The 12,894-nt window shown below is 45.5% G+C and overlaps 1 protein-coding gene across 5 annotated transcripts in view; it reads left to right on the top strand.

Annotated features, from left to right (window-relative positions):
• Positions 1-12,894, top strand: part of LOC142587977 (RNA-binding protein 25-like) — a 51,446-nt gene that overhangs the window by 29,534 nt on the left and 9,018 nt on the right. For all 5 annotated transcript variants that reach the window (XM_075699383.1, XM_075699386.1, XM_075699385.1 and 2 more), the window contains 5 exons: positions 5,081-5,448; positions 6,302-6,413; positions 6,888-6,977; positions 7,603-7,676; positions 8,262-8,779. In XM_075699383.1, coding sequence (XP_075555498.1) covers positions 5,081-5,448; positions 6,302-6,413; positions 6,888-6,977; positions 7,603-7,676; positions 8,262-8,779 — 1,162 coding nt within the window. The remainder of the gene's footprint in view (positions 1-5,080; positions 5,449-6,301; positions 6,414-6,887; positions 6,978-7,602; positions 7,677-8,261; positions 8,780-12,894) is intronic.

The raw sequence follows: 12,894 nt of genomic DNA, 5'->3' as shown, positions 1-12,894 counted from the left end.
TTGATTTATTTTTAACTTAGAAGTTGAGGATTCGATGTAGCTGTAGTGCTGTGTCACTGTGCACAGTGTCTTTTTTTTTTTTTAGCTGCATACGTCACTCATAATTAGGTCCTTGCTTTGTGATTGTCTTTTCAGCATGCGCGCAGTGTATCTCATCACATTATGACAAGCTTTTTTTATAGTGGCTCTCATGTCGGATTTAGAACTCTTCTTTTTTCTCAAACTCTTGAACAGTGACCACGGAGCATGTTTCATTTTACTTTACGCTTTTTCAATTTGAGTAAGTGACTTTTTTATAGTACGTTTGTTTGTGGCTTTTCTGTGGATGAGAAAACATTCAGCACTGGCATGAAATATGCGATCTTCTGTTGTCAAAACTGTGTACTTTGAGGGCAGTCTTTATAAAAATGTTAAAGGGTGACTTCGAGGGATTTTAGAGCTTCAAACATGTCAGAAAAAAACAGCATTCTGCCGCTTGAACAATTTCGTGAAATCACTGAGCGCCATAGTGTCTTGATTCTGCAGGAATTATTTTTTTATAACAATGCAACAGTACCTGCGCCTACTGCATTATGGACGTTCATGTCATTCATTTCAACTCATTGAATTTATACTACCCCATTTTGAGAATTCAGAAATTCACACCGCAAAAAAAAGACGAAAGAAATATGTGAAAGCAGATGCTATTTGCGCAAATAAAGGCTTTCCATGTAATTGTCAATTAATAGCAGAATTGCACCATGCCGCTAGGGTTGACGACTATATAGTAGACGAAGACAGGAGGGGGTAGCGGGCGCAGGAGCAGCAGCAGCCTGGCTGTTCCTGCAGTGAAAATCCCACAAATGTTTTTGGTCCTACCATGTCGCATCTTACAAGAAAAGTGGAGCAGTTGCCTGGCTACCAATGCAGATGAAGGTACTCTACAAACTGTGTTAGGGCCTGCGAACATAACTAGAAGCACTACAAAAACAAAGCTGCCTTTTATGTTTAACACAGTGTGCAACTGAGCTGTCAGGGATGTTATAAGGAGAAAATCTCTTTTGTTATTATTCAGAATTTTAAAAAGTCTGGAGACTTGGCCCGCCCAACCCAAATTGGGAATCGGGACTTCTGCTCAAATGACGGGGCTGTTCCACTAAATTTCGGACGGTTGGCAACCCTACAGGCAGCACAGTTCCTCTTCAGCTTGCCATTGGCTTGTTTCATTTAAATTTTTGTTATAAGGAACAAACTTAACACGACTGAGGAATAATACAGCAAGCACAGTAGTCTTCTCAGAGTGCTAAAACCCTGGAGTTGCCCTTTAATGCCAAACTTAAAAGGTATAGATGTAGTCTGGCGTACTCAACGCGCCGGGCACCAGGCGACGAAGTTCGGTACGCCACTCCAGCGATGCCAGGGTTTCATTTCATTTGCACTTCACCTACATCACCACAAGGCATTGCGTGGGGGGGGGGGCATTGATCGCAACATAACACAAACAATAGATTGTTGTACAAGATGCATAGAAAAAAAAAAAACATGCAAAGTGTGTTCAAAATTTGCCGAAAATCTGCCCCCTGTAAAGTTTGACGGGTTGAATGCGGCCCGCAGCAGCGCAGCAAGCACTTTTGTGTTTGGGGAACACGCAACTCAGCACGTTCAATTCGGTGCACCCGAATTGTGAAGCTGCACGTTGCGAGTCGGCCAAGCTAGCACGCAATGCACTCAGGTCTAGCGGCTCCGGTGTGAAATGAGACATGTTGCATTCACGCACCCATTGTCATTGACTGCACTAGATACTAGAGTGTATGGCTTTAGCCGGCATAACGAAACTGCGTTGCTCGTGGTGCGCGTTTAGGCCAGGCTATATCCACACGTTTGGTTATGTTTGTTAAACGTGGTTTTATACTTGTCAGCAACTTTTTACATTATTAATGTGCTGTAGCTGTCCTAAATATGAAATACAACTTGCGATTACCATTTTTTTTAACTTGATGCGAACGCAGGTCGAAAGCTTGTTGAGTAGATGCAAACTTGCCTGTTGCTTTGGGCCGGTCTGCTCCATACCTTGTTGAAAATTTTTTCATCACGTCTTGCAGCATCCTGAAGCAATTTTCTTTTCGAAACAATCGAGTCAGTACGAACTGTACTACCTCATGTGCCTTGCCGTTGCATGTTTAATCTTTTTTTTACGTCTTTGATAAGTTTGTGAATTGCCGTGTCAGAGTCTTTGTTCACAGCAGGAGAAGGGATACACTTTTGTGGCCTCTGCCATCAGTCATGTAAGATTTCCTTCATTCACGCAATATTTGCTTACGTTAAAAATAGGGAACCGCAACTTTGATATGTTGATGATGTGTGTGTACTTCATTTATTTTTTTTTTTTTTTCAATTGTTCGCGAGTTTGAGTCTTGTTTGTGGAACGCATGTTTTTAGGCGGGACAGAGAGCCACGGGTCCGGTATCTTTTCCGCTAAGTGAGTGTTCGATGCTGTGCCTCTTGGCGTCATGTGAAAAAAAAAAGGTAACGAGAAAAAAAAATGAAACCAGCCACCTTCTTTCCTGCTTGTGGTGTCTTCACGTGTGCCGTGGGGGGGTCACTCAGGCGAGTTCGTTTAAATCTGTTTTTATTGCTGCTACTGCCTGCCTGCAGTTGTACTTCTGGGGCTAGCCTCGCCATAGTTTTCACTGTGTGTAAGCTTAGATCATTTGCCACGTTTTGTAGTAGCCAACATGTGTGTCACCAAGGTCGTTATTTACCCATTTAGTTCCACGGTCACACTAACTGTGGTCATGCTGAACCTTTCGTTACGGGTGCCACAGTAGCGCGAAACCTTTAACTTATATAACTTATGGGGACTGAAAGGGTCTGAAGAGTGCTCTTGATTAGAGGAATCAAGTCATTCTCGCACCCTTATTAACCTTATCAGGTGGCACTAACATGGCAACGCTCGCGTCATCTCTCTCGGCATACCTGTGTGACCATGACACTGCCTCCCCACGCAGCCACACGTGTGTCAGGTGGGGAAGCCGAATGTCCGGAGGCACAATGTTTTGTGCGGGGAAGCCGACCATCGGGAGAAGCGAGAGCGGTGCGGAAAAAACAGTCAAGCGTCCCCACGCGCTGTATGCGTAACTAAGGCTAAGTCCTTCTTGTAACAAATCATGACCCCACTAAGCTGTAACTGAGGTTCAGCCTAACTGCAGTTAATGTGTCTTTGTACATAGGTTATGTCTTAGCCCTAGCTTGGTTTTGGCACATGCATGCTTAAAAACACGACCAGGGAATTTCGCGCTTAGTTTTTGCCTTGGCTCCATTTATAAAGCTACTTAGATGCACAGTGTGGTCAAAAATAGTGGTAATCGCGTAACTGTTTAGTTTAATTTGTCGAGGCCCAATGGGGTTATTTAAAATGGCACTGTTTTATATGCTCGAGTTGCATGCATACCTACAAAGAATGTGTTCTGTGCAGGCACATTACTTTGCATTGCAATGAGTTGAGGGCCGGCGCAGCACAACTTCCCAATTTTGCACCATTTCGTCTAGCGATATATTGCAAAAATAACCTTCGCTAGACTAGTTCGAGTCGAATAGAATCTCAATTGCTTTCCACAGCATTTGTCAAAATCTCGAGTAGTAGAAGCATTTTACCATACTGTGACATTGTAGTGTAGCAATTGAGGAGCAATGTTAATTAAATGTGCACATCTGGACAGACTGCTGCTGCCACTGTGCTTCTTCCAGATGGGACAGGTTTCACTCAGTTTCAGTCAAATGTCATTACAGTTTAACTTGAAACATGTGACTTCACTTCCAAGTTTATGTAGGTTATTGCTGCTAAAGTACAGCTAGGAATTGAATATATATTTAAGCACACCAGCTCTGAGTTGATTGTGAGCTGCAGTTGATAGTGAACTGAACTTGGAAAGTAGTGATTACCTTTCTAGGCAAAAAAAAAAAAGTAATACACTACCAAAAGTCCAAACATGACCTCCAATAATCGATTAAGGTGGAGTACTACCTGCAGTCCTAATTTTTGTTGTGAGGAAGCCATAGTTTATAAAGTGGTTTGTAAAGTGGACTTTGCTCGTGAATAAAGAATTAGCAGTTCTATTCTCTCAAGGTATGCTAAAGACTAACCTTGGCAGTTAATGTAATGTCCCACTTTCATAATAGGAGGCCATACATATGAAAAAGAAAATTTATGATGCATTGAAATTTTTAATGGAGAAAATTAGGGTTTTGTAAACAGTTTGAGGGCAGATGAAGGTATAGCAATGCTGCGCTTAACTACATGTTTGATGCTGCTATGTGGGGCAAACTAATTGCACCAGAAGAGCTCGAGTACTTGGCCATGGGGTTATGAGCCGCTTTGTGGCATAGTTTTGTTCTCGGCGGTAACAGCCATGCTTCACAGCAGTTTGCATGCACTGTCAGTCGGGAAACATGCGCAGTTACAACAGTCGATTGCGTGAATGTAATGTTCGTAGCATCAGCACATCTGTCAGAATGCTAGCAGCTAGGTCAAAAAGCCATTTGTTGGTTAGCAATTCTTTCAGTTGTGTTTGGGCGGGCTGCTTTGGTTGGTTGTTTGGAATGTAGCCCAAAGTATTAAAAGGCATCATAGTGACAGGACATGGCAAATCAAATGCACACCACTTGACGACTAGCAACAACTCCTCAGCAAATAGGTTTTGCAGATGTCCACATTGCGAAACAACTTTTTGTTGTTGTTGTTGTTGCAGCAGGCACCTGTTTTCTTTCAGTATTGTCTTTGTTAAAAGTGTGCATTTATGTAACTTGCAAAGACAAACCAACTATCCGAGTGCCATGTTCTAAAGTGGAGTAACTTTTGTAAAAGGTGAGCTGCCACCCTTTGGTTTTCATTGTGATTGTGAGCTCGCTACTGTCCAAGCGAGGAATAAGAAATGAATTGGAAAGTTGCTAATCGTCACTCAGTGGGCGCACCTCGTTTCCTGTATCCTGCTGCAGCGCTGTTTTGGCCGAAATACTCCTGTTTTAGAGTGAAAGAAAAAAAACGAAAGTATGCACGTAGCTTGAAGTTCGTTGCGGCCGTCTTGTTTTTCGTTGTTTCCAGAAACAGCAGGAGGAAGACCGCGATCGGGAGCGGGAGCGGCGCCGAGAGCGCAAGGAACGGCGGGATCGAGAACGCAGCCCGGATCGGTCGTTGCGCAACCGCGAGAAGGACCGCTCACGAGACTTGGCCAAAGATGACCGGGCCGAGGAAAAGTCAAGCCGGGACCGAGATCGGGACAGAGACCGCGAGGCGTCTCGTGAGCCCAAGCCGTCATCCGACTCGGCGCAGCCGGCTTCTTCGTCGACGTCGCAGCCGCCACCCTCGCGGTCGGACAGGCCGCCTTCCAAGTCCCGCTCCGAGTCTCCCGAGCGCGACTGGGTGCGAGAGCGAGAACGGGAGAGAGAGCGGGAACTTCGGGAGGTGATGAGGTGTGTCAGCATTTTTTTGCTCCTCTCTATGGTGTCTCTGGTGTGTTGTGCTTGTCTCCGGCCTTAACCCCTGAAGGACTTGTTAAATTTTTTCCACGTGATATGCTTAAACAACATGGGTAAATTGCAGAAATATGAATGCAAATTTTGTTTAAAATGTAATTTAATAATAAAAATCAATGATAATATTGTGTCTACCACCACACCAGCTCTGTCATGAATGAACACTGACGTTCTCTGCACAAGAGAAAGCGTTTGGAAAGTTGCAAGAGATTCATGACGAGGTGGGCTCATCATTAGCCAAGAAGTGATGACTTTTCATGATGAGCTAAAATCCCATGAGGGGTTAAAGAACATTAAAAGGAAAAATAAGTTCTGGTGTATTAGTAAATCACACTGCTGCAATACAAGAAAAAGGTACTATTCCTACCACGAGGGTAGGCTTGATGGGGCCTAGTGAAATTTTTTTTTTTTTTTTTTTTTCAATTGGCAACGGTTGACTACATTGTGTTATGAAGGAACCAGAGGCTAAACTTTGGTAGTTTAGAGAACTTATACTGTGCACACCAACTAAGTACGATCACGTACTTTGAAAACCGGGACTTCACGTTGATGCGCCAGCACTGGGATTTTGGCGTGTGAACGTTTGTCCTTCATTTTTTTTTTTTTTTTTTTTTCTGTCTAGTATAATGAGCATCTTACTGTCGAAATGTTCAAGATGGAGTTTTCAAAGTACTATGTTTATCAGTCTGATGTAGTGTTTTCCTTTAGTGTCCCTTTTGCACTAAAGCCCAACTTCTTGAAAAAAAGACACATTTTGTCTTACCACGAGGGTATTGTGTTCTTGACACAGGCCCCGAGATTCAGAACGTGACTGGGAGCGTGAGAGGGAAGAGGAAGAGGAGGCGTATGAGCGCAAGAAGCTGGAGAGGAAGCTGCGCGAGAAAGAAGCTGCCTACCAGGAGGTGAGCTCGAAACACTGCAGCAGTTCTCTTCCCTCCCCCGTCCGTAATTATGTCATTACGGATAAATTCGAGCTTTGCTTCTTAGAGCATTGGGTGGGCTGTATTCTTGGACGATAACTTTCGAGGATACCTTTCGCTTCTTGCGAGACCTCTCGCACGACGAACACTGAAGAAATCGGTGTGTCCCAGTAGTGGCACTCCTGGCACGTTGCTAGGCAACGCGGTGGTACCGGTGCATCCGGGCTAGCCTTGCAAAATCTAGGGGATTCCTCGAGAACTGTCGTCAAAGATTACCACCCCTGCATTGAACGGCCTATTCAAAGCAGAGCACGCAAAAAGACAGCACTGCTGGTTTAGAGTTGGTATTTGCAGCATGGGTGTCAAAGTTTTCATAAGGGTGACAAGGTATCTAAATGTGGTGAAACCCAGAATGTGAAACACTTCCTTTTTCCTCCCACCCTTTTCACTTTGCAGAGATTGCGCAATTGGGAAGCCAGGGAGCGACGAAAGGCCAAAGAGTATGAAAAGGAGCGGTTAAAGGAGGAAGAGAGGCAGGCAGAAGAGGTGAGTAAGAACTCTGCTTCACACATACCAAGCGGTGCTGTGGAGACCTCTCTCCCTCTCTGCTTGCGTTCACGACCAAAGAATACAGTGCATAATTTGTGAAATAGATACGTATGCATCGTAACTTCTTAAGCCTTGCATTCATGCGCAACATAAATGGCGTAATTAATACAGGGAGGACACCGTACTGAAAAAAAACATATGCCGCACTAATAATTCAGTATGCTTTCCTTATAAACATACAGAATATATGTGGATTCCATACAAATTCTGTGTTGTTTCCATCAGAATAGTAAGGAAAACGTAGAATTATTGGAGCGCATACGGAACGTTTCAGTTGAGCATACATGGCAGGTCATGCATGCTTCTACAGCCAGCAGCCATGCTGCACCACTTGTACTTGCAACCAAGACCTAGTGCATTGCAAATGGACATTATTATTATTTGTTTTGAACACATATGCATATATACACACTTAACAGTAATGGACAGCACAAACATGCACAAATGAACGCTTGTAAATCGGGGACATATAGTGATCTCAAATGTAAATCGGGCATTCTGTTTCACATTCATGGCCCGTTTACTATTCGAGGTACTGAAAACTGGCGTGCGTTCTCTGCAGGCGAAGGAAGCACGCAGGCTGAAAGAGTTCCTGGAGGACTACGAAGACGAGAGAGACGATGTCAAGTATTACAAGTGAGTGGGTGTATTTTTTTGCTGGGAGATCACTTAAAGGGACACAAGAAAGGAATTTGAAGTAGAGGTGCGTAAATACCAAAGGATAGACTTCGAATCGAATGCCACAAAATTTAACATGAAGTTTTATGCTTGTAAATTGTGTGGTAGAGAGCATGGTGCAGCACTTGTTGAGGAGTCTACTTGCATCGTGTAGCGAAAATGTTGCTAGGTATCGTTAACATGGGTACCTAAGAATCTAGATGTATAGCATGGTCTACTCGGGCAACACCAAATTAGTATGTCAGCGCTGACAACTCAGCTTGTATGCAAAGGTCTAGAATATATTTTTCGTTGATAGAATGTCTGCCGAATAGAATCAAGTGCCTTCTTCCCTATCAAGCTGAAGAAATACAGAGGTGACGTCCTGGATACCAACGAGGTTTTCTTTCTAATAGTGGTTCATACTATGTTTAAGGGGCTAAACCTGAAAGATTACCATAGAAGACTTCCTGCCAGCTTGTGTTGTCGGTGTGCCAATGATACGCTTGTCTGTGTGTAAAGTTGTTGCCAATGGCAGTTGTCTTCGGTGACTGTGACTCGCAGGGGAGCTGCCCTGCAGCGCCGCATGAAGGACCGCGAGAAGGAGATCGAGCTGGACAACCGCGACCGACAGCGAGAACGTGAGGAGCTCGAGGATCTCCGGCGGAAGCTGACGGAGGAGGGCCACCCCGATCCGGAGGCCGAAGCCAAGCGCATCCACCACGAGGAAGAGGCCCGCCTGCTGAAGCCACAGCCACACCTGCTGCCTGTGGTGCGGCCAGAACCCGAGCCTGAGCCCGAGCCGAGGGGACGGGACGTGTCCTCACCCCCTGCGCGGCGGTCTTCGCAGCACAGCCGGGCGCCCGTGTCGCCCAAGGCCGAGCCGCGATCGCCGCCTCCGCGCCGGGAGAACTCATCCGCGCGACGCACGCGGTCGCCTTCACCGCAGTCTGCACCCTCCACGGGGCCAGCAGTGACCGCGGAAGAAGACGGGAGTGGCCAGAACAGTCTGTCGGGTTTTTCGGACGTGGCAACACCACAGGAGGAGGGACGGAGCATGGGATTTGCTGTTCTCAAGTTGGGTGAGCATCCATCTACAGCAAAACCTCATTGCTGCGAAAAACCACATTAATTAACTTTTCAGAAATCTCCTGCTTACTGCTTATAGCTTCAGTGTAAAATATTTCACTGCTACGAACTTTAGAATACTGAACTTTTCAGAATAACGATCGTTATTCAGTTTCTGTATCACGCTTACGATGCCTCAGTACTATAGATTACCATTCCGAAACCAGGGGATTCTTAAGTTTCTTTGTACGTTTCGTGGCAGCTGGAACAGTAGGCTAAGGTGTTAAGGCGTAGCGAATGGGTTCCAATAAATTGATAAGATGCCGGAGGAGAAAATGCGGGAAGTGACTTTCTCTTGCTGTATATTTATGTATTGTGGAGGCAACAACGTATCGGGTTTTGTGCGTGCGTGCTCCGTCCAGACGAGTGTCGCCCGAGGTGCATCTCTTCCTTCTTTCAGTGGTACAGTAATACAGTCTAACCTCGATATATCGAACAGAGCGGTGATCGCGAAATAGTTCGATACAGCCAGAATTCAATATGTAAAATCACTTTGAAAATGTAGCCAAAGCTTCTGTAAATCAATGAACAAACCAAGGGCACGATCGGGGATCATTGTTCGGCGCACGTGTTCGGTTACACCGCGCGTAATTGGCCTAGGCTGCGCTGAGCTCGTCCGCCAAGAGCGCACAGTCTATTGCACCGCACGCAATTAGCGTGGGCCGAGCCATCTTCGTCCACCGTGCGAAGTCTGCAAGGTCTAGGCCCATTGTGCGCAGCGCAACTGAATGCGCGCTCCGAACAATGATCCCCGATTGCGCCCCAATCATGGCGCAGTAAATACTCTCTTGAAGCTTCACACAAAGTATTTATTTATGGCTGAAAGTACTGCAGCAGCGTAAGCCCCGCTTCTTATTGGCAGCCACATGCTTAAACACGGAGTCGTCAACATAGTCTAAACAATCCACAAGCGATAGGCCGGTGCCCTCTATTGCACCGCAGTGGTGGCGTAGGAGGACCAAAGCAGCAGCAGTCTCAGTTGAAGTCGGGAGCGGGGCAGCAGCAGCGCATGCGGGATCAACCCTGAGATCTCCACGTCCGGCAGTCGAAGCGTTTTGAAACAGTGTAACAATGTATTGAGTGGCGTCTGCCAAGCCGTTTATCAGTGAGCCTTGTGACGCTGTCGCGCATCTTTGTGGATGCAAAACGCCAGTTCTCGTGAGGCGCAGTGCAGCAAATGCAATGCGTCGTTGACGTTGTCGAACTAGCCAAGCTACCATGCGTGTTCGCCGCTACGTTCAAATGGCGCCCTCGGCGCGATGGATATGTGCAGCAGGCGGGAACACCCATTGCGCCACCGCTATCTTCGAGGGCGTTGCGGGAAAGCTCGCCGCCTGTCAACAGCGCATGTGGTCTCGGGTGGCGGAGTTCGATAAATCCGTTTTACGCCCAACCCTGTTCGAAACAAAAAGTTTTAAATGCATCCAATTGTCCACGTGATATCGAAAGGGCTCGACACATGCAATAATTCAATATATCCGTGTTCGATATATAGAGATTTCAGTGTACTTTGTTAACTTGTAAAAACTGGAACACATTTCCGGATTAGCAAAGTTGCGGGAATTGCAGCACGGTTCTCTAAAAAAAATTAACTCCTGACCAGCTTTCCAACTAGGTCTTCTAAACTGGCTCTTCGTTAAGGTATTCAAGAAAAAAAAATACAAAGATACCAGAGAATATCAGCTGGACATTGCCCACAGAGTGAGCACTTTGTCCACATTGCAGATCGCTTTCAAAATACGGCGGCCACGCAGCAGCACCATAAGCAGCAGCCACCGGAGTAAAACTCCCCTTTCCCTTGTTTCCCCCCGGTGCCTCGTGTGCAAAAGAACACAGCGCATTTCCACCCCGTCTTCTCCCTCTCGTGCAGTATTCAGCCATGATCATTGGCTGACCTTCGCAAGGCAGTTGTCAGCCTGTGTCGACACTGAGAAAGTATGTTTTATAAGCCTGATATTGAAAAAAATTGCTGCTGGTTTTGTCCTCTGTAGCCAATAGTCCGTTGTACTGCGGTTTGTTAAAAGCGAAACTTCGTTGCATTAATAAAATAGGTAGAACAAACTAAGGTTGAAATATGGTCCATTATATCCAAAAGTCTGTTGTACGCGGGTCCGTTGTAACGAGCGTAGACTGTATTCAGTTATAAAAGCTTTTTCACAGCCTACTTTCTACATCTATTTTTTAGCGCAAGCGGCAAATTTGGTTTGGGAAAACTTGGAGTAAAACTTGGAAGTTGCGCGAAGAGCTGTGCTGCTTCAAGTTCTACTCAAAATGAACCAACTTGCCCAACTCAAGTGGTTGCTACTACAGATTGGTTTGGGAGCTACGAAGGCATGTTTGGCATCTTTTCTTTTACAGCAGTCCAGATATAGCGATGATCAGTTATAACGATCGGATTTTTCTCTCCTTTTTGATATCGTTGTAAGTGGACTGCACTACAGTGGCCAGCTGACTGTGCGCGAACCTCCCATCATGCACGCGCGCTGCCATCAGTTCAGCCTGTGTGCATGGTCTCACGCCAGATCTCCCTGTATTCGTCTACGGGTATGAACATGTATATATCTAGAGCGAGCTTCCTGCGAGCCCAACACCTCGACCGGCTTAGGCATAAGCAGCGCCGTGTCGGCAGCAGTCGGCGGCTAAAGTTGGAGTTTGGTGTTCATTCAATGAAATGCTTTGTGGTGACTGTACCGCACTTGGAAATGGGAGGAACCACCTTGCGGGCGAAAGTGAGGGCACGTCGCGATCGTATGCTTCAATTCTCGGACATGCGCACGCTTGCTTGGTCATAGTGTGGAAATTCGAGGCTCGGGCAAGTTGCATTGGAAGCAGTCTATTCTTTGTTGGCCGTTTTAAAGTGAAGCATTCTTACTGATTGGCTGGAAATTCTTGAGCAGAAGTTGTCTGCCCCATCGGTTTCACTCTGTAACTGGCGTCTGCGCAGTGTTACAGTAGAACCCCATTCATACATCTTAAAGGGACCGTGGATTTTAAAAAAACGTACCGGCTGGGAAAACGTAACCGTGAGGAAAGGGCGCAAACCGCCTAAGCACGTCAGAAACAGTCTGAGTGGCTGTGAGTGCAGGCGTTAGATGTCTCGGTGCTCGTACCGCGATGAGGGACGATACGTGCGTGCATGTGTAATTAAGGAACATGTACGGTGTTCCGTGGCTGTGGCCTCTACCGCAATACTTTGTTTACACTTGAATGCATAACACCGTTCTACTGCGCCAAAGCTCACAAAGGAGAACTGGCAATTCTGAAATGCAAATAAAACCCTTGCAGGCCCCAAAGTAAACGCAGCCCTGTGCTTGTTCCCGGTAGGTTCTAGTTAGGGGTATGCAAATATTAGAAAATTTGGAATATTATCGAATATTGTATATATAATATTCGTATTCGATTAGAAAACTAGGTAGTCTAAAATTTTCGAACATTTGGTTGGATACAAATATTCGAAACAAATTGAACATATTGCTGGCTGTGCCGAAACAAACATGGTTTTTAGCTTTTATTTCTATCTAATGTAAGAAAGTGTCTTGATTTCGTGCTGAATTTGGCATTAATTTCATGCTGCTGGCGAAATTTCGCCTTAAAACACGCTTAGCCACTGGACCCCTAAGCTTTGCAGGAAAGCAAGCATCTCAGTAGCAAGGGGCGTGGATTTTGAACAGCGAGGGCGCACTCTTTTGCAGATTCCACCCCCAGTCCACAGCTCATTGCTTGACAGCAAATGCGATTATCGACGACTGGTACAGGGTCAAATGCGTCTGAGTTTACGGGAAATTGGCAAGGCATAATAAGGCTCAGGCTGTGGAGAACGGACAACTAGCAGAAATTGTTCAATTTTCCAAAGCTAACATGAGCTAAATACACAATCCTGTAGTAGAACGGCTTACTAGTTAATTTTTTTACCAATGACAATGTGATTGCAGTGTTTGCATGTTAAACGAACTCACTAATAAATGCATGTGCATATCATTATTCGATATTCGCTGGTAACTATTCTATTCATATTCAAAAATTTCGATATTCGCATGACCATAGTTTTAATTGATGCGCACTTTTTTCA

Source organism: Dermacentor variabilis, chromosome 7 (assembly GCF_050947875.1).
Source record: "Dermacentor variabilis isolate Ectoservices chromosome 7, ASM5094787v1, whole genome shotgun sequence".
NCBI classification, from domain to species: domain Eukaryota; kingdom Metazoa; phylum Arthropoda; class Arachnida; order Ixodida; family Ixodidae; genus Dermacentor; species Dermacentor variabilis.
This window is presented reverse-complemented; position numbering and strand designations above follow the sequence as displayed.